Below are 26435 nucleotides of genomic sequence, written 5' to 3' on the forward strand. Positions count from 1 at the left end.
ATTTTGCAGAATGGACACCTTTGCAAAACATCTTCTAAATTCTTTGAAGCAAGGTTCTGTCAAGTACTGCTTGCTCACAAATACTTTCTGTTCATTGGTCAACACCATCTTTATCGTTTAATGTGAATTTATAAGTCAAACTGAAGTGGTTTAACACTGATATCAACTTTCTTACGATAAATATGTGACATCTGTCAGATAAAATCGAAAGAACCTGTAGTTAACACCAAGACATGCTAAAGGCGACTTTGATTAGACATTTTTTGATTTTTTAAACATACTACATGAGGGTTGCGTCGACATTCTAAAACCACATTGTTATACGGATACCCGATTACATAACGCAAACACGTTTTCCTTCTTTTTTCTTGATAGCGTTGCACACTTTGGAAGTGATTTACAAACTGTTCGCATAACAAATAATCAAAATTCCAAAAATTTGTTGGCTTTTCCTGCTGACGTAGTTGCACAAAATATTCCAGTATGTGGTGGATTCATAGATCTGCACGCCATTATTCAGTATTTTGAATCTGCCCAAAGTGATTAAATCAATTTCCATCCGCTAAAATAAATCTTTTTAGAACTGCACAAGTATGTCAATGATTAATTTTATCTCAGAAGTCGTACTTCTGATTTGAGACTGATATTTTCTGTAGCGGCAAGCAGTCAATTTTTTTTGTCTAAAAGCTTCGGTTTACGATACTTTTTTCCCTGTTAGGTATCTGGAAAAAAGTTCTTGTAAATTTTTTGAGACTTGCGTACGTGAAGAATCATACAGCTTACTCTTCATCATGGACTACATCAACATTTCCTTCTATAACAATAGCCCTTGATCAATTATTTTTAATTGCTTGATTAACACTTTAACAATATCCTTTTAGGTTTCTTGAAGCCATATTTAGAAACACGCAGATTTCACTGAACAGTTGACCAGACCTTTCTTAAAATGGTCATTCGATCCAATCACTCCTATCTGTGTCCTGTCAGGAGTGATAAATAATAAATTCACCACCCTCGTATTTAATTCCCGTGAATATTAATTATAAATAGATTTTTATGGTGCATGTTATTAGACTAATGTGTCGGGAGATAGTAGGTAATAGCAACAAAATAATTATCAAGACAGGTTTCACTAATTTGATATTTTTTTCAAGAAATGTGCTCTTTGTAATTTAATTGTAGTATTTTTTTAATTGTCGACAAAAAATGTGTTTAATGAGAGTTCTTTGTCAGCGTGGTAAAAGCAAAGTGAAAACACGCTTGCCAGCAACAAAGCAATTTTTAACAACTTCAGTAAACACGTAATTATAGCGTACAGAAATAAAAACACTGTTTTTCGGAAATTGAAAAAATTGTTTATATCGCATCGAAATGTGAAATTAAATTGAAACTTTATTTATTTACTTATTAAATGTCAATGCCATGTTAATTTAAATAGTTAAAATTGTCTTGAACCTTCAACATCTTTAACATGGAAGCATCGTTCAGTTTCTTTGATAATAATAATTTTATCGAGCAGAAACTCCACAGGTGCTTTTAGCTCCGGCCGACCCTGCCATACTTAAATGCACTCTAATTTTGCTACTTCACCGAACAAATGGAAATTGAATGTTTGTGTCTCGCTGGTCACAAAGCGTAACCAAAAATTCCAAGAAGCTCCTTCATTCCTTCCGCAACTGTCAATAAACAACTCAATTTCGCCCGCTCTGACGTTTATCTTTGACTCACTCTCTACCCAGAGCCGCACCAAACCCAGCCTCATCCAAATTTCCAGCCGGTGTCTCAGTTTCTCCAGGATGCGCTCCATTCCCTCAACCGGAACCGCTTCTTTTCTGAGCGAATTGATTGTTGCCTGATCGCAGGCGCCGCACAGAATCCTCATTAACCACCATTACGTTAGCACCTGAGCTCTCGTTATTCTTTAACAATTCGATCACCAAAGTAAAGTACTAACGGTACATCCCCTCCTTGAGTACCTGCACCAGCACTAGTGCTGCGCTACCGAAGAGGTCGACGACCCTCCTGCTCTTCAGGATGGCAGAACTCTTCTTTAGCCAGTCCCAACTCAACGTCGGACAGGTGATGAGCGTATAGTCATGGGGATGGTGTCCAACTAGCGCGCGAATATTTAAACCCACAAAGACGCATCGCTTTAGTACTATGACATACACCGCTACCACCGATTCAGCTAAGACAAAAATGTCATGATCCCTAATGATGCCGGTGCATTTGTGCTAACGTGTTAATCGATTCATTTTCTTTAGTTATTAAAGTAGAGTTTATCGAACTGTCTGTTTGTCTTCTAGTCGAATACAAGGTAAGTCGCGACTGCGAAATATTTTTTTTTGTAATTTTTTTCAATTGACCCATATTTTATGCATGAATAATCACAATAACAGGTTCCCGGGGTTTGTTTTACGGCATCTCTAAACCTTCTTGAAACGATTCATTCCGTTAGAATACATAATTAATAAACCATCAACCTGTGCTTGTGTGTATTACATAAATTAGTGGCATATCACTGTTCTTATTGATGTAAACTCCACCAAATAACAAATCTGGTGTCATTATTTAACACTCTTGTTCCCATTACACAGTGACAACAACAACCGAAACAATTAGCCACATCTCACCTTTCAAAATGTGCTACTAATTATTGTAATTCAGTGACAAATATTTTTTTCCGAAAAGAGATTGGGCAGCGTGTCCGAGCAGTCAGTGACCTCCTGGTGGAGCATTGGCCCTCTCTTGCACAATCATTGCGAGGTCCATTACCTACGGGTAGTGCGGGTTAAATCTTCCGAGCCGGTCCTGAACGTCGCTCTTTTGCAGATGCTGCCAGCAACTTTAGTTACTTTTGCCACTTTCCTGTTGGAGCTATGTGCAACATCCCCCGTGTACAACATGCAACCAGCGTTCATCACCGCCAATATAGGTGAGTGCGAATAAGAATGCAGGGGTGTTCCCCCGACCAGACACGTGGCTGTCCAAAATGGGTGTTTCCCCGGTTTGAGCGACCGCGATGGGTATTTGCGTTGGCGGCAAGTCGGAAATTGGCATTGTTGACACACATTCGCCTACACATGTTTGAGATACTCCGACCTCGATACCGCTTACCCTAGCTCCAGTGGCACAAAAGCAAAATTAGCTGGGCTAGGTCTAGATGTCGATAATTACTGGTCCAGGTTATGTAAGGCGGTGCTTGGGCCGGGGCGATGAAAGACCCTGACCGAGAAAGGAGGAAGAATGATTCAGTGAAACGTGGATCATCGAGAACGTGGTGTGAAATTGTAAATTTACCAGGAAGTCGAAGATGCACGGAGATTTTATTAAGCGATCTCAAAGACAGTCGGGACAGTCGTAAACGGGCAATCGAGAAATTCATGAAGTTCTGTTAGTGCTCCGGGAGTTGGGGTCGGCTCCGGTGAGCTTTCAACTTGACACCGTTTCAAATCACTTTCTTAATTAAAAGCTTTATCTGATCGAATGTCGGTACCCTTATACTGGAGTAATGCCTTTCAAAAGGGGGACTTTCACTTGTGAAATGGCGTCAACGATGGAATATTTTCCCTTTGTCAGATTCGAGCTCGTGTTTGTGTAAAATCAATTTCGGGAATGTTTTCAAACTTCGCTTTCAACTCATCCTGAAAAAATTCCGGATTTAGAGAGAAATCCGAATCTACTGGGAGACCCAAGCCAAGGTGTCAACAGTCTGATCGACGCTATTTTTTCCTGGAAATTTTCCTAATGACTGGAGATTACCAACGTAATTAATTGTCTCAGGGCAAAATACCAGACTGTTTTTTATCTGTTATAACAGCTCTTCGCAGATTAACCACCCGTACGAAGAGATGCAAATACAATTTGACAAAAACTGGTCCCAATTAAAATAAGTTTTTTCCGATCCTTTTATAGATTTTGTTCGATCATATTTTTCAACGTGACGCGGAAGCCCACTGTTGTAATTGGCACTGTCCATCTCCTTCGGAAAGTCATTAGGAGAAAAGGAAAAACAGTTAATGCCTTTTTTCGGCGCTCTTTACATAATCGCCGTTCAGTCCCACGAGGGATTAACTAAATTGGATGATTGATCACTTTTTTCTTGGATTCCGTCTCGCGGTGTTGGAATTCCGGCGCCCTGACTCAAACTTTCCTTCTGGAAATTATTAACAATATCAATCTGGGTCCAACTTTCCCCTGTTTACCATTACTGATAAAATGAGTCGTTAAATTCTTTCAGATCCTATTGTTAGTGGGTCAGCGGTGCCAAAAGGGGAAGAGTTGGGTTTCACCCACTGAATCATAACATGGGTGTGAGCCTAGCGGTATCGCTGTCAATCGCCTCGACCTTTCATTTGTAAATCAGGATCAAGGCGATTGTTGTTGATATTTCCATAATATTACGACACAGTTATTGCCGATTCTGGTCTCGCAGTTGCATTCAGCGATACGTGCCGCCATTACCAATATGTCGGCGTAATGCACGCTTTGGGAAATGGACGGTCGACTGCATTAATTACCAGAATTGACAGAATTATTGCAAGGAAATGGCTTATAATGGACGCCGGAGCGGATGGCTCCTGTGTGAACTTCCTTAATGGTCTGCACATAAATAATTCGATTCAGCTCAGATAGGAGAGCTAACGGAACGGCGGCAAATGAGATTTCGCAAAGACGATGAATATTTTCCCGTCTTGTTACATTTCGACAGATTATTGATCCTCAACCGGAATTTATCCACCTCGGCAAGCACCAGAACTGATATTTTCTTACAGTTCGGAGCGCTTCGCGGAGTTTTTCAGAGAGACCGCGTTTCCGGTAGATTTTGTCCAAATTCCAGCGGTTAATTGCGATTTTAACAGTCCGCTCGACTGTGCGACATTCTTCCTTTGAGAACCTGGACCCGTCCGATTAAATTAATTAAGACGTTTCGATGCGCTCCGGTGTTCTGCCGGAATTCCTCGGTTCGACTATTTTGGAAGTTTTGGAAGTGGTACCACCCCCAGCGTGTAATTGTGTCAATTTCGGCGGGATTAATCTGGCGACCAGTGGGTACCACTGGGCCAAGGTAACGGGACCAGTAACGTCATGGTTAGAAAGAGACAGTCAGCTGTTTAGTACGGAATGCATGCACCGTTAACCAGCAGCAAACATCATCCTGATGGGAGAGTTGACCAGTTTTCGGAATGCACAAAAATCCTCAATCTTACATAATAAAGACTCCATTATTGTTATAGGTAAGGCGATTGTTAGAATTTGGGTCAGAGAGTTCCGTTAAGGCTGACCCATACGCAACGAAAATTAAAATTGACCACGGAATTGGAACAGTGGAACAATGACAACAGTTATAGTCGCTCGAGTTCTCTATCAGATACCATCACTAGTTTTTCGTAATGACTGGGAATTTATTACTGACACACTTTTCGCCACAGTCATTAAGTATTCTTGTTTTTCCAGGTACTGCAGGCAGGAACATACGGAACCTGCCTTGCATATCGAGAAAGACCAACCAAAGTGGTGTCTGCATGTTCGCCATAGACTGTCTAAAAGCGAACGGTACCCATCTGGGAACCTGCATAGACAGATTTTATTTTGGTTCTTGTTGCCATACCGAGCCAGTCCACGACATAATAGAAAACACGATAGACATTGACATAATTCCGGCGCGGGAACCACCACAACGACTCTCGAGCACCATCAGACCCATTCCTACGACGTCAACAAAGACTGAAACTACTCCCACCAAGAAGACAACTTCCGCCACCAAAATATCTACGGAGAAGCCTAAACCTGTGAAGCAAGATGAAACGACGACTGTGAGTTACAAACTGACCACTTTTCAATCAGTCGATGGGAGCATTCCTCCTGAAACGACGACGAAACCTAGTACGACGCCTAAACCTAAACCCACAACTCCCAAATCCACATCTAAACCTAAACCAACTAAAACAACGACCAAACCGACGAAAGCGACTCCCAAACCTACCAGAGCCACCACAACTACAAAAAAACCTGTAAGTACGACGCACAAATTGGTCGTGAGTACAACTAGAAAACCTAGTACGACTACGACGACGCGCAAACCTAGTAGTACGACACGTACGCCGACCACGACAGCAGTACGAAGGCCTAGTACGAGTGCCACTCGCAAGCCTAGTACGAGTGCCACTCGGAAACCTAGTACGAGTGTCACTAGCAAACCTAGTACAAATGCCACTCGGAAACCTAGTACGACTGCCACTCGGAAACCCAGTACGAGTGCTGCACACAAACCTAGTACCAGTGCCACACGCAAACCTAGTACGAGTGGTACGCGCAAACCTAGTACAAGTACGACTCGTAAGCCTAGCACAATTGTAACCAAGAAGCCTAGTACTGTGACGACGAGAAAGCCGGTGACTACTCCGAGACCTACTACGAAGGTGCCAACAACTCGTCCCGTAAAAATTACAGCTGCTACAACGAGAAAACCTAGTAGTACGACGACTACAACTGTTAAGCCGAGCACCGTCCTAGATAGGAATAGTACTGAAGAATCGGTGACTGGTGGGAATTTAGTGAGCAACGAAATCGAAACTGCGTCTTCGACCGTGAAACCGTCGAGTACCACCAGCGGTACGATCGTAACCTGGACCATCAGCGACAGAAACGTCTCGGTAGCAACGACTTCCAGCCCCAGTAACAGTACAAGTGAAGGTAGGTAATTATACCTTTTAATAGCCAATTACATCCTCGACTTTATCGATAATTTTCGCGTAGTAACTGGCTAACTGTTGTACAAATTCCGTTAAATGTCCACACGTCTCCTGTTTATTTTTACTCGGCATTGCTCTACTTTCTTGTGGCTTTGACGTTGCGATGGTTTTAAAGAATGGGTGCCGATTACGACTCCGGATAATTGGGTTCCTTTACCCAGCGTCCAGCCGAGTCCCGCACAGGGGACGTCGTCGTCGTCGGCCCCTCCGTCGACCGGTGCGGCCACGACCGAAAGCTCTGGCAAGCCGTCCATCACCTACATACCATTGGTACCTACGACGTCGTCTTCGCCAGCCCCGAATGCGTCCACCGCCGAAGAAATCATCACGTCGGCGTCGACGCCCGCCACAGGAGCGCCTCCGCCGACCACGACGGACTCCGAAATCCGGCCGGTCAACATGAGCGACTTCACGGATGGTAAGCGAATCGGAAAGATTGTCAGCGTGATCGGAGCACTTCGCGGTCGTTAATTTTAATCGCTCGCTGAAAATGTGCGATTTGGTAGTTTTCCCACAAAATTCGATACACCGTCGTAAAACCAGCTCAGGTATAACTTCACTGCCATTACATCATCATTTTTGACCACATAGTTGAATTAGTTCTGATCACGATATTGCAAGGAGACGAAAATTTTTAAAAACCAAATGCAACCTTGATTAGAAACTTATGTTTTTGCAAACGAAAATTCAATATCAAACTGACGATCGATCGGACAAACTGCGCAGTTGTGTGCACTTTTAGTCTGTAGGAATCAAAGTGGTTAACAATTAACAGACACATTTTTTGGATCTGATTCTTTAATCCAAATTATAAAATAAAAATATAAAATATGCACCACTAAGGAATTATTAAACGATTTCACTAACGTTACCATTTTTGGTTGAAGTTCATGTTCTAGTGACACATTTTTTATTATATCTTCCCACTCTTATGATTATATCGTGCGTTCAAATGAAATCCTGGGCTGAGTAGGCGTTGGAAAAATTAAACCGTTTAGAATAGTGTAAAGTTTGAATTTCCCGCCACCTGCCGTTTGACACGAATGACATTTGTTTATGTTTAATCGGGACATAATTGAACATGTTTGTTTTCAGCAAAGGTGGCCTTAGAGAATAGGAATGGTTAAGTTATTCTATTTTTAATGTAAAACATTGCAAAGAAAGAAAAAAGAAAGATTTTTTGGCTGTAAATTTTAGGTTAGCTGTCAACATGCTCCAATTAATCTACGCTTTAAAAAAGCACAACAATTGACGGTTTCCAACGCCTCTCCAGCCCAGGATTTCATTTGAACGCGCGATATAAGTTGAAAATTTGCATTCAATTATTTTAGAACATTTTTACAGAACGATTTTGATTCTATGCAAAATAATAACAATAACAGAATGATGAATTCATTACAAGATGAAAACACATTAATTTGATGTAAAAGAATACACAGAGAAGTATTTAACAAAATTTGAATATCTATAAATATGTACGAGTATTTGAGAAGAGAACGCGCTCTGTGGAAATTTTACCAAAACTTCTAGAGGCTGAGAAAAGTATTGGGGTACCTATTATTATTAGTTCTCGATGCAATAACAATGACATGTTGAAAGCGACAAAGCACATGCCAATTAATTAGTGTATGTATTTATAAAAGTTATTGACACTATACTTCTAGTTTTTAACGATTCGACTGCAATCCCTCTCAACATTTGGTATATCATCGATGAAATCTACGAGTGACACCGATGAGTCAGCAGGATGCTGCTCCGGTGTTACGAGTCATATCACGCGTTTATTTGATGAGTGAATATAATGAATGAATAAATGAGGATAATTAAAATCCATAAACCCACGCCATTAGCTTTGCTTTGTGAGAACTGTATTTTTTAAGATCAATTTACCGATTGCTTCCTTATATCAGCGACCTCACGACTAGCACACTTTTTTTACCTTATAATGGCACAATTTGAAGAAACATTTATATCTGTCAAATTTGACAAATGTCGTTGCCGTTAGAAACCGACCAAAATAAGGTGATCGATTGTTTTGTTTTATATTCTCACTGAGATATCTTCCTATTATTGCTGTGATTCAAAAGAATTCGTGTGATACATCTCGATATAATAATTATAATATGATATTTTTATTAGTACAGTATGTTACAATATTGCATTTTCCAGCATGAAGCTTGAGACGATTCTTACAGCACCATTCAACAACCTGATCGGCATTCCTTTATAACAATCTGAATTCCTTATTTTAAAGAAAAATTTGAGATTATCTCAATATAGCTGTTTCTTAAAACGCAAAATATCATATATATGATTAATAAACACTAAAACGTGTATGGAACCTTGGTTTGACCTTGTGAAACTCCAGAAGTTGAACAGTAAATAATAATCATCTGTTTAATCAAATTCTTATTCGCAAATTAATTTATTAGTGAGACATCTGGTGCGAATTGTCTGAACTGAGCAAAGTCAAGTCGGTGGCTATTTCAGTGGTTTCGGTTTTTAAAACAAAACGATGGTTTATGATTCGTGATCCGTAATCCGTGGTGCGTTCACAACCGAGTCTTCAACGCCAACTTTGACTGAAAATGTTAATGAACACCCGATACTATCTGCCACATTTTTATCTTTGGTGTATTTACTAATTAAAATGGATGAGTAACAATACAAATATTTTCATATTACTCATCACCACTTTAGTTCTTTTATAGTGTATCTGCTTTTTAACATACAAAGGGTGGCAAAAGTTTGAAATAATGGAAATATCTTTTCAAAAATAAATCTTTCCTATAACTGTTATTTTTCTTCTCCTTTCCGTTTTCGTGGAATGACGTCCTACCCATTTTTTAAATGACACTCTTCCCTGTTTTATCCCATCTACCATTGTTCAATTTACATTTTAACAATTTACATCTTTCTCTATATTGTCAGCACCCTTTTGACATTTTATTTATTTATTTCTGATTTTAATTAATCAGATACAACGCCGAAAATGCCAAGTACTCGTGTTAAGGAAGTGACAAAAAATACGTGCAATTTTTAAACAGAAATTTTCCATATTACGCATTTTAATCTTTCCCACATTTTAATAAACTTAATTTTCTACTCTGTTCTGTGACAAATTACTTGGTAGATCACGATACACGTAACGTGTAAACTTCGCTAATATAATTTGCCATAAATACGTGGAAATTTATCCGCAAAGTTCTGACACAAAATCGATTCCTTTATGCTTTTGTTTTTTACACACCATTCTTTAATTTCAATCAAAAACCAAAAGTTGCGTAAAAACGAAAAAATACGCTAGTTTTGGGCAGCATTTTCTAGTCGAGAGGAGCCAGATAATTTAAAAATATTGTTGCCACTTTACCTAACGACATTTTAAAAAGTTTTCTGCACATAACAGTGTCCTCATTTATAATCTCGTCGTGTCAAAGGCACCCGTCTAATGCAAATTTTATCCCGATGGATCAATAATGTATCTTGGAAAACTTTCCCAACGACATAAACCAAAAAGAGCAAAATTCATCATAACAAGCTCGGTGCAGTTATTTATTGGCACCTCAGCTCCGTTAAACCTTCCAAGCGTGTGATATGATAATTTGCATATTTTGTCGTTAATCGTCCTATTATTTTAATTACACTTTAAACCGTGATTTAGACAAACAATTAAACTTCAAAGTTATCGACAAAATTATAGCGGACGGGAATAGAATCAAGGGCAAAGGGATTTTGTTTGTCTACAAGTAGGAATATTAACGCGCTCTGGTGTGTTATCGCCATTAAGGAAACGACCATTTCCATATTAAGTACTTCCATATTTTTTCCGACACTAGACTGAAACAAGAACAGCAACCACCGAGCGACAATTACTAACGTTAATGAGCGTGAAAGATGAAATATTCGCTTTATTAAAGCACAGGACCGGACTGCGAAATCCCCGCGTTTCGATTTTTGCACAGCGAAAAACTCGAAGGCCTTACCTTGGCTAGACCTTCAGGTGTTGAGTCCTCGAGTTGTAAGAACCTGCAACTAGACAAAGCCAAGAATTTAGTGGCAGTAAATTTCGCGATGCTGTAGAGGAAACGATTAAAGTCAGTCCCTGTCATATGAAATGGTTCTTGAACTTTCAAGGTAAGTTGAAGCCTCAACCATTGGTTGGTCTACAACCTCGACACTTAAAAATAAGACAATACAAAACAAGCTTGCATTTGGTCGCCAATAAGTGCCATAGAAAATTAAAGTGATGCTCGTCCTGCAAAACGGTTAATTAAACTCCACTAGAGAGTCGAGTTTATCGCTTAAAAAACGTTAATAAGCGCGTATTAGCGTAAATACTGAAGTTTACGAGTGGTTTTACGAGTTGGTGCACTTAATTCGCATTAAGAACCATTAATGTGTCCAATCCACGATGGTGATGCTAAGTTCGGCTTTGTTGTTGGCGACAGTGTGCGGTCGAAGGATGTATCCTGAAGGCAGGATCGTCGGTGGTGAGAAAGCGTCTTTCGGAAAATGGCCCTGGCAGATATCCTTGAGACAATGGAGGACTTCCACGTACCTGCACAAGTGTGGGGCGGCGCTGCTGAACGAGAACTGGGCCATAACTGCGGCCCACTGCGTTGACAAGTGAGTAAAATTTATGAATCTTGTAAAGCATTCATTTTGTCCAAATCAGAGCCCAATTACAATTGCATAATAGCGTCGAGCGGTGGTCATTGAACCGCGGCTCAGGTCCAAACAAAATCAAATCTTCTCGCAGGATTCGGAAAATAGATTTTCTGAAAAGCTGTGATCGTGATTGGTCTAATCGTGTTTTTTGCATCCAGGATACTTTATTACCGCCTTCCTCATCCTGCGCCCCGAGCTACGCTCCTATCAGTTAATGGTTAATGTCCTCTAGCTATTAAAATATTTTACTTTGTGCTAATCATTTCCGTTCTCGACTTACTACAAAGACTTTTCTGCCAACTCAACTGAGCATCTTCCTGGGTTCAGTCGCTCGAGGTGGCTGTAATTTGTGAATTTCCGAAAAAATTCATGCAAACAAGATGAAATCCAAACAAAGAGTGGCGCCAGTTAATTAAAAATTGCACGGGTGGTTAAAGCCCTCCGACGGAGATTTTAATGAAAATTTAAAACATGTAGGTATCTGCTCGCAGTCAAATGCAATATTCGTCCGTTCCTCCGATATTCCTTTTGACGTAGTTTTAACATTTACATTTATATAACTGCCTTTGGCCATATCTCCTTTTCATGAAACTCTATTCGCAGTTCGCTGTTTTATCCCATCTACTATTGTTCAATTTACATTTTAATTAACCAGTGGGGCTATTAAATCGTCAGGTGCATGTCGATGTTGATAAAAGGCGATCAAAAATACGGAAAACTAGAAACCCAGTTGTTGAGGTGAAAGGATTAAACGGATTAAAATTCCGAAGTGTAACATGCAAATGGTCATCAGCGACATTCGAGTGAACTTGAGGATTACTGCCGCGGTAATAATTTATAGACACACGACTGAGAAATTATTTGAATAGAATGTTACTTGTAAAGGTTTAAATCAGTCTTGCATAATATAATTCCCACTATTTTTGTAATTCAATTGGTTGCTTTAGGAGGCAAAAATGTCTACTAACAAAATTGAGTTTAGTCGGAGGCAATATTGTCACGCGACGGAAATCGGAGATTACAATGGAGCTCCAAGTGAATGTTCCCCATCTTTTTCTGGAAACGCAGATGTTTGTTATTAGAATCTCGTGTTGACCCGGGGTCTAGGCAATACTCTAAAAATAATCATTTGTGTTTTTTGAGAATGAAACAATAATTTCAAGAGCAACAAGGGTCAGTGAATCATTGCGAAAGCTCTCTTCTGGTTGCATCCGATGCAAAATTAATCTGTTTTCGAGGAAGTGAGAAATGTAAAAGCCTGGGCTGGAATAAAGCCAACAAAAAGGAAACGTAAAATTTCCTTTTGTGGTGGCGTGACTTCGTGGCAGTAAAACAGCTCACCTTCAATATCCACGTCCAATCCAGTGAAAATTTATTGTGTGGTGAGGAACGAAAATACCACCGGTGCAGTCCTACTTCTGTTTTATCATGTGTGAATATTTATTTTGTATCGTAGAGGAAGTCTGCCGAACACCGTTATCCTTTGCAGTATCGTTTGCACTTGTATCTCAGAAACCAACCGGAACACGACACCTTGAACAAACAAACGAAACGTTTTTCCACCATGTTAAAAATGCAAATTAGCGATCATTTACTAAATCATTATTAATTTTCTTCCTGGTTAAGGCTTCGACCGCTCGGCAGATGGAATGTTTAAGAGCAAATTCAAATAGTTTGCTTAAATTAAATAATAAAAACCCATATTTGTTTAAGAAATTTCACGCTCAAGAAAGCTCTCAAGTATTTTTATGTTGCAGGAAAACAATTTACATTCTGAAGTGCTCGACGCGTGAGCGAAGCTGAATTAGTTAAAATCTTAATCTCAGTTCGATTCCTTCGTTCAAAAATTTTTAATTAAACTCTTTGGCTGCGTTTAGGACAGTTAACAGATATGTTGAGTAAATTAATTTTTATGGGCGCCAGTGGAGAGCTTTTTACAGCCCCGTTGGGAGCAATTTCAAATTCATATTTATGAACATATACTTTTGCTCTTATTTTGATGAAAGTAATTTCTGCTACGTTTAGCGTTATAGCCAATCGTTTGCTCGTTTCGTTATAAATTTCTAATGATGTCAAAGTTGAAACTGTCGAAGCACCGATTAGATAAACTTCTGAATACATTTTTCTAATTTTTGTGTCTCCCATTATTGTCCTAACTCTTTTATAATCGCCTTGTTCTGTCAGGAAGTTGTGACATTGTCCCAAAACTACTCTTCCTCTGTTATTACCAAAGTGAATATAATTAGAATATTCCATACTGTAATTTTCCAAATGTTTTAAAGTAGGTAAGTTTACCTTCTTCTAAAAAAGCGATCTTCAAGTTCAATTATACAGTAGGCTAAACAAAAATAAAGAGTCGGCTAAAAGAGGTAATCACCGTTCGTAATTTACCTTGGTTTTAATTTAATTATAAAACTGCAGGATTCGCATTTTTATTTGGTAAAACAAAACACATTTTTAACGAGATTAACACAAGTAACATAATTATATTTTATGAGTTGTTTTTTTTTTTAATTAAAATCCTAATGTAGATGCTATTCACTTCCCGTTGTATTTCAGTGAATTGCTGAATTTTCATTTACTTTTCGCCACAGGATTAATAGTAAATTCATTATTGTGGAATCAATTTCTTTATTTATTACTTAAGAAAACTAAGATGAAGTCGTGGACTTCAAGATAAGACACAGCTTTTGTTGAGAATTTTACTCATGAGAAGTTTACCATTATGAATGAGAAATAAAAGAATAGGCTGGAAAAGGAAATGAACGTTTCATTTCGTAAATGGAGGACAAAAACGCGACGCTTTTTAATTTAGTCTACATTAATATTTTTTTATTTATACCATTCCATAAACGAATTATGCAGATTCGCCATGAAAATATTTCTCTTGCACAAACTCTAGCTATGATTTTCTTAATTGAAAAGAAAACACAGTTGAAGTGAGTGAAGCGTAAAATAAATTTTCTACTGGCGCATTTACCATTTATCTCTTGGTCCCTGATGGCCAAATCCATGACAAACCTATGCATTACCAAAACCATCAAATTAATTATAACCCCAATTGAGTAAACAATGTCGCCATTAATCATTTTATTGATTGTCCAGCGTTCCACCTAGTGACCTACTTCTGCGACTGGGCGAACACGACCTATCTACGGAATCCGAGCCCTACTTGCACCAAGAACGTCGAGTGCAAATCGTTGCATCGCATCCCCAGTTTGATCCCAGGACTTTCGAGTATGATCTAGCCCTGTTACGCTTCTACGAACCTGTCACGTTCCAGCCGAACATCTTGCCAGTATGCGTTCCCCAAACCGACGAGAACTTCGTAGGAAGGACCGCTTACGTCACGGGATGGGGACGCCTATACGAGGGTAAAAAAAAAAACAACTGACACCAACGACATCATTAGCCCGGACTTCTTTTAAGCTAATTATGTTATCAACGGGAAAATTTTCGCAGAATCGAATCTAATAATCACAGTAATACCACTCGTGCAAATGAAATAACAGGCTAAATTTGATATTTGCTGCACGACAGAATCAGAACTACCCAACATGCCACTGTGTTGTGGGAACCTTCTATAAATCTGATAAATTACTGTGATTATTTGGTTGCCTAAAAACAAGGGGCTTTTAAATAATTAACAACAATTGTCATAAATAACTAAAAGCAAATCACCCCTCAACTGATTTCGACTGTTTGGTTCATTGAAATTTCACTGAAAATTAGAAAATTGTACACATAACTCAAAAACAAATGAATTTTTTTTCAAAAGAAAATACTAAAAGTGTTATGTTTCAGACATTTTATTACTTTTCTTGTTCAAAAATGTTTTGTAATATCGTTTGATCAATATTATAACAGCAAAGTGTAATTTGTTCCTACAGCTCTTCTGCGTCATTAAATTGTTATTAAAATACAGTGTGGAACAAAGTGATCTTCGTCCAGTTACCTTTGCATTACCCTTGTAAAAATTCAATGTGCCGTTCTACACGCAGTACCCCAACCTCAAAATATACATCAAAATTCCAAATATGATTTATTCCAAAGGGATGAGATCGGAAATACGCCTCAATAATGAAAGCGTTTTCTTGCATGGTACACATTTTAATCGTTTGTTATATCAATTCAATAAATCCTAATAATTGTCAATTTGATTCATGACATTTATTGACAGAACTTCAAGGTCACTTCGAAAACAGAGAGCAGTGCAGGAAAATTTACATGTGAAAAAATTCCAAAGCTAACTAGATGACAATCATTTTGTTCCACACTGTATATGGTAGTTCAAATGTCCAAATCTTGTAAAATGCGTTCTTTTTTACTTTAATCACAAGTTCGAACAAATCTGTTGCCTACGTCTTCAATATGAGCCACTAAAGACCAAATCAAGAGAGTTTATGTTTAGGTGAAAACAAAATGTTTATTTCTTACTCTTAACAACTAATATGCTGCACGGGGTAGTCTTGAAAACATTCTTTTGCTGTTTTAACCAACTCAGAACACCTCAATTTACACTTTACAAAAGACTGACAAATGCCAAATTTGACATTTGACATTTAGCATTCACAAATCCACAAATTTAAAAGCGGCAAATCCATACATATACACAGTGTGTCGCATTTTTAAGGCGCAGTCAGCATGATATTTTCGTTTTTTTAGAAGAGGCTATGGTTACTCAACACATGAATTGAGTATCTCAAAGGATATCCCTCTATCTCATGAAGTTCTATGACTGTGAAAAATCCCTATATCTATTCCTAATAATAACGAAAAGACTAACTTAAATGCCACACGCTGTATATATCAGTCACAGCCAACAGGATGTTAAAAAACATTTATAACAGTCATACAGAAGTACAGTTGAGGAATTAAAATTTCGGGCACTATTTTTCTGTCATTTCAACAAAATCTCTATAAAGCACCTTCTACTGTCGTCATGACTGACATTCAAAAATTAAACTTTTGTGTGTCAGTCACCCAATCAATTTTGAATTTTGAGATTTCAATTAGTTGCACTGAGTGTAATCATCGCTTTGATATGTTGCCTACCCGTTATTATGCCACAAATGACAATTTTTGAATGCCAAAAATACAAAAACATGACAAGAGTAAAAAATAAGGATATTAACGTAAAGGTTGTTTTAGAGTTTATATCATGACATTGACAATAGTGTCCGAAATTTTAATTCCGCAACTGTACCTACCACAAAAAAAATAAAAGAGTGGAAAATTTACAACTCTCTTTATCTAAAGTGACTTCGTGCCTACGTCTAAAAGGACAATAAATATCTTTGGCATTTTAGCAAAGTCATATAAGAGCTACTTACTTGAAAATTCGATAATTTTATCTGCGTCAAAAGACCCCAACAAAATAAAAACAGATAACCCTTTACCTAAGTGCACCATTAAGCTTATCTGGAAGCCCCGGGACACATCCGCCCTTGTAGCTTTTCCCGGAATACGAAATTTCCACCTATAACAGGAAACATACATTCTGATTGCAGACGGCCCCCTGCCGAGCATCCTCCAAGAAGTGTCCGTCCCTGTAATCAACAACTCGGTCTGCGAGTCGATGTACCGCTCGGCGGGCTACATCGAGCACATCCCCCACATCTTCATCTGCGCCGGGTGGCGACGGGGTGGGTTTGACTCCTGCGAGGGAGACTCCGGGGGACCCATGGTGATCCAGCGCGACGACAAGAGATTCCTCCTCGCGGGGGTCATCTCGTGGGGAATCGGCTGCGCTGAGCCCAACCAGCCCGGGGTCTACACCAGAATCAGCGAATTCAGAGACTGGATAAACCAAATTCTGCAGTTTTAACGTAGTGATTTCGAAAGTAGAACGAAATTGAACCGAAATCGGAGGGTTATGATGGTTTACAGTGCGGGTTTTCCTAATCAAACTCCCTCAATCTGTATTTACACGGCAGAGCAAATTGGACGATATCGATTTTCCTCTAGGTCTATAAATAGGAATGCATGCAACAGCCTGTCCACGCTCTCCGAGGTTTCTAGTAAATAATAAAGTAAATGATTTTGTGATGTAGTGAGACTTTTACCTTGTGGAATATAATTAAAACGAATTTTTCTACAATGCTGTTTTTCGACTAAGGGAACAAACTTTCAACAGAAAAGAGTAGCTTAAGTAAAAGTGATTGTGTAAAAAATAAAACTATAATCAGTAATATATTATACAGTAATAACTTATTTATACAAAAATTGATAAAAAGAGTTAAATAGAGTACTTTTGTGCGCTTTAACTTTTTTGGTCGATCATCTCTGTAATTATGCAATGTACGAACGATATTGTTATTTTTTATATTTATGTAAATAGAGGTGCGTGAATTTAATTTTGTACTATAAAAAATAAATATTTATTTATTCTTTTGTGTAATTAATTATCCCCTAAGCGGACTCCTTTGATGGACGTCCGAATTTAATTTCCAGTCAAAATTTAATTTTTTGTTATTTGGTTTGCTCACGACTCATTGCAGGAGTTTGTATTTTCAGCAAACATTGACTTTTGACATTTTCCACTGGTCGTACATTCAAAATTAATTGAGAACCAAATTTATGGAATATAATTACTACCCACATAATATGCGATACTGTGATTTTTTTTTCTAAATATAAATAGCTCTGAAAAACGAGTTGTGCGTTAAATATCTGTAATTTATGCTTATAATAAATAAGTTCTGGCCCTTGTAAACAATTTTAGATTGGTTTGGTGTTGACTAATCTCGTTACAAATCTTTTACGAATCTAAGGGGTCTGAGCTGGAATTTTTTCAAGGGTAAAAATTAACCTTGAATGTTGAATGATAAGTCTCGTTTAAAAACACCGTCTTGATATGTTAATAACACCAAAAAAAAAACGCATTTTTTTTCATCTACCTATTATCCGTTCACCTGACATCCGCACTGTCAGTGTCATTTTTTATTCAAATTGGTCGAATGTACATCAAAATTTCGACATTTCTTTTGAGTGTACATTAAATCTAGTGATAAATAAATTGTTACTGTCAGATAGAAGAAGTTGGGTTATAAACTGGTGTTTCAAATTATTTTATTTAACGCTATTTAAGGTATTGCATCTAAATCTTCCTCAGAATAGAACTCCAATTCTGATCCTGAATCGGACACGGCAAGAGAAATAATTGTTGGAGGAACATCAGCAGTAGATAAATGACTCATATGCCTTTCTAATATGGCAACATTATTTTACGTAAATTACCAAGTTAGTATAATAGGGATTTTAAATATTACCAACAGCTTGTCAACCTGACAGTGCGGATGTCAAGTGAACGGATAATACTTATGGATAGAAAGTACGTATAATGGCCAGGATTATTAAAGAATTTTTAAAATAAACTATCAAGAAATTCCTTTAAATGTTTTGGACTAATTAACAGAATATTGTTATACGACTTGCACAAGACAGTCTATTGTCGAACGATGCTTTAAAAGAACGAGTTCCACAACATGTCTGGTAATTTAAAATGTAAAATAATTATCTAGTGACTTTTATTTTAATGGCATTGGGTTGGTATTTATCAAGCAATGGCATTTCATGAAAATTAAATTTGGTTACAATAATAATCTACCCCCTTAATAGTTTAATCTAATTTAACACTGCCATTGTTTCAGTAATTCTTCTATGAATACCAACCCCATATTCAATAATAACTAGAAACGGTGATATAAAATTGTACTTTGTGCAACTGTGTTCAGTTACACACAATGCTCTTTTTAGAATTTGCCTCTCTAATAGGTCTATTATTGTATTCAATTTGAAGTCGTTTATGGCTATCTATTAAAGCACTCGTGGTTTAATAGATCTCTAAGAAAATGTATATCAATATTTCAGTGTATTATTGTCATTTACACCAAAAAACTTCCAATATTAATGTTCAAACTCTACTTTTTAACATCTGTTGCAGATGTAGTTGCATCCGTTACCTTGAATTACCAATTAATACAAAATTCCCTAGAATTTGGGGTGCAAATTCGAAAAAATAATATAAAAAACCATAGAACCATTATAGAACCATAGAAAACTTCTCTACGGCTCGTTTTCTACACTTGGGACTCGTGCGTTATAAAACTCGTTCTTTAATATACTATTATGAGTTATGACACTGAAAGAGAAAATAGTATATTATTATACGAGTTTTATAAGACGCTTGATTGTGACACGAACGCAATGAGCAGTGCTTCAAAAGAACGAATGTCAGTGCGTCCTATAAAACTAGTGTAATATATTGTTTTTTCTACTTTGATTCGCTTTCTAGGTTAAGATTCTACAGGGTTATTTATATGGAGCGGTAACCATAAATTTTACATTCAATTTCTACGCCTAGGCACTTGGACTAGAAATAAATAATGATAATTCGATTTATTTTTACTTTTGAACTGTCATATTTGATTTTTGACAGTCACGTCATTTCAAGCAGAAATAAATCATACGAAACATACTTACACAAAAAATCATTTAAGAAAAGTATTGCTCAAGGCGGCAATTGAAGTTGATCTTCATCAAATATCTTTATTTCCTAATAAGTATAATTATATGACACTAATTGACACTTTAGGTGGGACGCTAGTAGAGTGCTTTATTGCTCTCAATAAATTATATTCTTGCTTACTTATTAAACTCCTTTAATTTTAAGAATAAGGAGTACCTAATCACTTGAGACTAAATCTGTCGAGCAGGATTGCCGAAATAATTTTAAACTGGAGTTAATGGTACTCGTATAACATAATTGGAGCCTTATAGAACAGCCCGTCTTTGTTTTTGTGATTTACTACACAAAAAACTAACACCAAAACAGTTATAACTATTGTACTATCGATAAAACATAATGTGTGGAATATTAAAATTTTAATAAAAGCTGAACGACCTGTGTTACCGTTTGTTTGAAATTGCTGTTTGAATTTGTTTCAATAGTTGCTGCAATATCAGATAATGAGATCTCCAACAGCTACAAATAATCAGCAGCAATAAAATATAACTACTTGCTATTTATTTAATGTCACTCTATCCAAACAAGAAGAATTTTGGAATAATAAAATCTTATTTTCGCTTCACGTTTTTCCTGCTTGTGACAAGCTGTATCATATACATATTTGCTTTGTTACAAACAGGTACCAACAACAAAAAAAAAAGAAGAATCAGAAACGGGGATGAAAACGTTGCGAAATTCAACGTGGCTGCTGATTAGCTCAATTTATTCGCAACATTATATTTTTTATAAAATTACTTTAGGAAGCTTTTGACTGAAATCAGAAACCAGAACCAAATGACGCCACAGGCTCTTTGTAAAACATGAAAGGCTATTCCAAACGTGAGCTTACATTTCCAGATAAACGTTCGAATAAATTTGCATGAATGGAAAGCAACAAAAACAAACAAACATGCGGAATTTTCTTATACATATTTTAAAATACCTGAGGCAGTTTGCGTAGACCTTCCAACAAAAAATAAGTAACGTCTTTTTCAACATTGCCATTGATAGAATTTCAAATTTGTTTAGGATTTTTTATGTTGAATTCTGAAATCAAACCCTTTTTACTTCCTGGATTTATAATCTCACTATTTTGTTTAAAGTAACAAAGACTCGAATAATTTTTGATTAATCCGAAAGCTCCGCTCTGAAGTATCCAATTTCCGTTGGCTGGAGGGATTAGTGTCAACATAGAGCTACATCACAAGTTTGATTTAGATCTTATACAAAGGTTCGTCTCATTATTTGTGCAGAACTATCTCTGTGTACACGTCATAAGACGTTATTGCCTCACTGATCGTGATTAGCGATCAGTGATCACTCATATCTGAAAGATAGGCAACCAATAATAAAGTTACGCAATCATCCTGTTTCATAAATCGTTAGTCCACGCACATTAAATTTCATTCCAGCATCAAAATGGAAAAGCTGATCGCGATAAAATCCCGAAATATTATGTAAAATTTACGACACCATCCGTAATAACCAGAATTTATCTTTATTTGGTCCAATTTCGCCGGTGCACTGTTCATTTAATTCCAGCCCTTAGCCTCCCCTAAATGCTTGGGTGATATTGAAAAATTCCTAGCATCACGTTGTAACAAGGTAAAACGATTTCGTTATCCTGTCTGAATACGTAACGGAGATAAGGGAAATTGTTCGCATGACTTACCCTTAGGCTGATGAAGGTCAATGTCTGCCGTGCAGCTTGTTATTGACCACGACATGTTAGGTACCTATTTCTCTTATTGTTTTAAGAAGATCGAAACGCAAATCAAGATTGTAATATACTTATGAGTTCCAATGTAAGTAAGTCGACCGCTGGTCTACATTTAGGCAGCAATTAAGCCCACTTCCCATCTCATTTTCAATAATGGTATTAAAAATTATCATAATGATAGTGTGCAGTGGTTTATAGTGTGAGAAACGACGTCGGCTGCACAATTTGCTTGTTAACATTCTTTCTTCTTGCCTTCTTAAAAGCAATCAAATAAAAGTCTAATTCATTCATTCAACAATGCAACTAAAAGTAGTTCAGGAAAAAGAATATCAAATTAAGAACAGATTAACTTTTTGCACAAAAAGAGCCTATCAAATCTTCATGCCAAGAATTATTTCGGTTTTGTAACAATGTTTTAAAAATATATAAAAACACAACAGCAGAACTGAACTATACGAGTATTTGTATTTTTTTGTTTGTATTTCTAAGTTGTTTTAAATAAATAATAGATGTACAGTGTGGAATAAAATGATTTACATCTAGTTACCTTTGCATTACCCTTGTAAAAATACGAAATGCCGCTCTACAAAAAAAAGAAAGCCTAACCTCAAAATATTCCAAAATTCCAAATGTGATTTATTGCGAAGGGATGATATGAATGCAAAGTAGAGATTGAAATTAAAAAGGAGCTAACAAAAGCAAGTCACAGCTAGTGTTGAAAGTGGCCACCAACGTTTGTTAATTCAATTTCGTAAATTGTAACAATTGTCAATTCGATTGATGACATTTATTGACAGAACTAATAGTTCGGCACTTCAAAAAAAAAAAAGTAGAGCGGTACAGGAAAATTTACATGTGCAAAAATTCCAAAGGTAACTAGATGTAAATCATTTTATTCCACACTGTATATTATACGAGAAGGAACTAAAGTCCATCTTTTTATCCTTCCTGAGTGTAAGTTTATTGCACGAGGGCCGCAAAGGCGATAATTACACGAGGGATGAAAAGGTACTTTAATCGTGAGAAATATTTAAATAAAAGGCAAATGCCTTCTGTATTATTATTTTTATAAAATTTTCCAGCCTTTACAGTAGACATATTTAAGTATTTGTACATCCACTATTCTCCATTTTCTAGCTTTACAACTGTCATACTTTCTATTGGTTTTTTATAACACACAATATGTTATTGACAACAATGAACTTCTCATCTAGTCATAAGTACAACATTTATTTAGTTATTTAAAAACTGATAACTCAACATTTCTTCTTTGAGGTAAATTTTTATACGGAAATTTTTGTTAATTACTTTTTACAGTTTTTGAATCTCATTGTGCAACATAATTTCTAATAATGATACATTGTGCCAAATTTCGCACCCCAGCACCATTAATCACTGAACTAAAAACGCTGTTAATATTTACATTCATTATTTTTTCTCCGGGGAACCACAGGCTTAATGACATTGTCCGTGTTCTGTTTAATTTGCTTTTGAACGGAAAAAGCGTGGGTTGGCGAAAACAGAATATTTGTCCTCGTATCTCTATTTGTGTCTCGTTTCTTTGATTACACCAATTTATCCAAAACCGCTTCCACACTTTATACTTATCTATTTTCTCGCCTTGAATCGCTAAACCAACAGGCTCGTGCCATAAAAATAAAACCCTAAAATCTTATTCATTTTCTTCGTCATTCAGTTTTACTTTCTTCGTAGAAATAACTGCAGTCGCCTTGTTTTTGGACGAATAAACATTTTAAAGACTGTTTTTCTCTCATTACAAATGATAAAGCGTGGAAGTAATTCAGAGCAAATTTTGTGCTCTATTCGGTACTCTGAAGGTTGCTTCTTCGTGAAATTGTAAACTAGAGCACCAGACGGGATGCTAAATAAATTGTAATTATGAATGCAAATGTTGGTATTTTTTTGTGCTATTAGGAGCAATGCAATTTTGGAAGCGAGTTCAGGGTTAAAGCAGAATTCGTTTGGAGTTGTGCTGCTAATTAATTGTGAATTATTGTGCGATAAAAGTCATTGTATTTTATAAATTGGGGTTGGCTTTAATTAAGAAAACAATGTATTTGCCCATATTTTACGTCTTCGTTTAATCGACTTTTCATAAGTGGAATTCTAGAACTTTATATTACAATTTTATGCCAAATGGAGCACAGACAATTTAACAGCTTTTACTTTTGTTAGCACTTTAATTTGAAATTGAAATTAAACAGATTTTTACGCTAAATTAAAATTTATAAAAAACGGTCTAAACTGTGGAATTAATTGAATAAACATGCGATGCTCACACAATAAATCTAAATTTAAATTTAAATATGTTTAAAATGTAGGTACAAGTGTAAGATGTACATATGGACATAAATTGACTCCAGACACAAATGAAACATTTCTTTCAGAGAATTAATGCACTACAGGACTACAGCTACACTACACTAAGTAGATATGGAGATATATCTAAGTGACTTAAGTGACTATGTTGAAATATAAAATTATTTCAACCCTCACCTTTTGCTTTTATATTTATAGATAATAAGTGAGGAAGATTTAAAATTAATCGTCATCAACAAAACGAGAAAACTACTTTCTTCTAATTTTGTTGTTTAATCGATCATTACCAAATTAATTGGTAAGTGGGTAGGATTTCGAAAGTATTTACAATAAGATATGGTCGGAACGTTATAGATGTGGATTGGAGACTTGTCGTTAAGTTGGCACTACCAGAAAAAGTAACTAGGCACGCTTACAAGGTATTTGGAATCCACATCTAAAACGTTTTTACTGTATGTATATTTTTATACAGTGAGCAGCAAAAGTATGGAATAAATTTCTTAAAAATTAAACAAAATGTTTTCCAAAAAAATCTTTGGACAGGTCAATTTTAGTTTATAAAAATACATATTTTAGTACAAAATAAAATTCCAAGCAGTCATTTGTTTTCGAGTTATGACGTAATCGATACTTTTTTTAAATAGAAACCTCCTATTTTTTTTCTTGATTCTGATAGCCCTTTTAATTGTCTAAACGCCAGTATAAAAATTTTGTTACCTTACATAAGGAAATTTTTGAGAAAAAACAATAATAAAGTTGGAAAAAATAAATTTTATAACGAACAAAAACAAATCAAAAACTGTGTTAGTAAGTACTTAAAATTATGGAATTAAATGTTTGAATTGCCATCCTCCCGCTTGTTGACAATAAGCAAGTTTATGAAGAAATTCCCCCTGTTTTAGTTTTATCCCAGCACAATCAAAATTAAAATTTCTATACGTTGTGTTTCTGTTAAATGAGTCATTGTCGAAAACGTTTTGTAAAACAAATAACACATACGAATGAAATTGACAGTAACATTTAACTGTTTCATTTACCTACTTGATTTTTTGACTTGTTTTTATTCGTTATAAAATTTATTTTTTCCAACTTTATTTTTTTTTCCTCAAAAATCTCCTTATGTAAGATAACAAATTTTTTATACTGTCATTTAGACAATTAAAAGGGCTATCAGAATCAAGAAAAAAAATAGGGGGTTTTCATTTAAAAAAAGTATGGATGACGTCATCACTCGAAAACAAATAACTGCTTGGAATTTTCTTTGGTACTAAAACATGTATTTTTATAAACTAAAATTGACCTGTCCAAAGATTTTTTTGAAAAAAATTGTGTTTAATTTTTAAGGAATTTATTCCATACTTTTGCCGCTCACTGTATAAGCGAATCAGTTATCTTTACACTACTGATGTGAAGTAAAAACAACGATTTTTATTGTTATCAAGACAAGAGTGAGCAAACTAAGCACCATGTATAAGTTGTGTGAATTTTTTTTATATAATCCAGTGTATCGGACTTGAGCACACTCCAGATAAGTCATTATCTTAAGTTACTGACACTATTTTTAGTACAGTGCATTAGTTACTCAGAAGTACATAAGTAAATTTAAAAGAGGTTAGGTTAGTTACGAATAACTGTTATAAATATATTCTTAAGTTATTGTCTTGCTAATGTGCTGGGATAAAAAAATTCTAATTGGTGAAACGCATATTATAAGCACGAGATAATATTTGATTTACATATGACATCATTGCATCTGTTTAATAAAATATCATAATGCTCGTGAAACGAGGTAATACGGTCTAAATTGTTTTATTCATGGAGTAGTAGAAGTAGATGTTTGGAATATCTTAGTTACGTTTGCTTTTAACTTTACATTACGCAGTGTCAACTATTAATTAATAGATACCCACTGAAATCGTTAGATCAAAGAAATCGGGATCTGGGTCATCATGAAAAATATTCGTGGCTAAATACTGAGTGAGTCACGTTCTGTATCAATTTGACATGGATAGTAACAATTTCAGTTCAGCCTATTAATTAACCAGTGCAAGAGTTGAGTTGTTTTGGCAGCCGTTTTGAAAAATAGTTTGTTGTCTGATTCGAAATAGTATATTATGCAACGAGCATTTAATGATGGCTATTAAGACACGAGTATGACAATTACGGCACGAGCCGTAGGCGAGTGTCGAATGAATACGAGTGTGAGTTGCATGCACTATTTTTTCTACGATAGGATAAACAGTAACTATGAGCTGTCAAAATTGATAAATTTTAGATCTGTCATATGCTTATGGCAATATTTGATATTGTCGTGATGTTGCATTTCTATTGGTTATAAACTTGTATCTTAATCAAAAATCTGTATCTTAATGAATCTCAGTACAGAGAGTAAATGTCTAATAAACCAATTAAAGCATAAGAGTAGAAAAACATTTATTTCACT

The 26435-nt window shown here is 36.2% G+C and overlaps 1 protein-coding gene across 1 annotated transcript; it reads left to right on the forward strand.

Annotated features, from left to right (window-relative positions):
- The first annotated feature begins 2025 nt into the window (after positions 1–2025).
- On the forward strand, positions 2026–17812 carry Np (serine protease notopleural). Its single transcript, XM_069037813.1, has 7 exons — positions 2026–2317; positions 2833–2935; positions 5458–6696; positions 6871–7173; positions 11204–11381; positions 14529–14797; positions 16934–17812. Exons 2-7 carry the CDS (start codon positions 2833–2835, stop codon positions 17248–17250), a joined length of 2409 nt encoding a protein of 802 aa, XP_068893914.1. The 5' UTR covers positions 2026–2317; the 3' UTR covers positions 17251–17812.
- Positions 17813–26435: the final 8623 nt, after the last annotated feature.

The sequence above is a fragment of the Tenebrio molitor genome, chromosome 2 (assembly GCF_963966145.1).
Source record: "Tenebrio molitor chromosome 2, icTenMoli1.1, whole genome shotgun sequence".
Classification (NCBI taxonomy): Eukaryota; Metazoa; Arthropoda; class Insecta; order Coleoptera; family Tenebrionidae; genus Tenebrio; species Tenebrio molitor.

Coding starts and splice junctions, on each gene's coding strand:
- Np (XM_069037813.1), top strand. CDS start 2,833: ATGCTGCCAGCAACTTTAGTTACTTTTGCCACTTTCCTGTTGGAGCTA. Junction 6,697..6,870: donor CAGTAACAGTACAAGTGAAG/GTAGGTAATTAT, acceptor ATGGTTTTAAAG/AATGGGTGCCGATTACGACT. Junction 7,174..11,203: donor CATGAGCGACTTCACGGATG/GTAAGCGAATCG, acceptor TGTTGGCGACAG/TGTGCGGTCGAAGGATGTAT.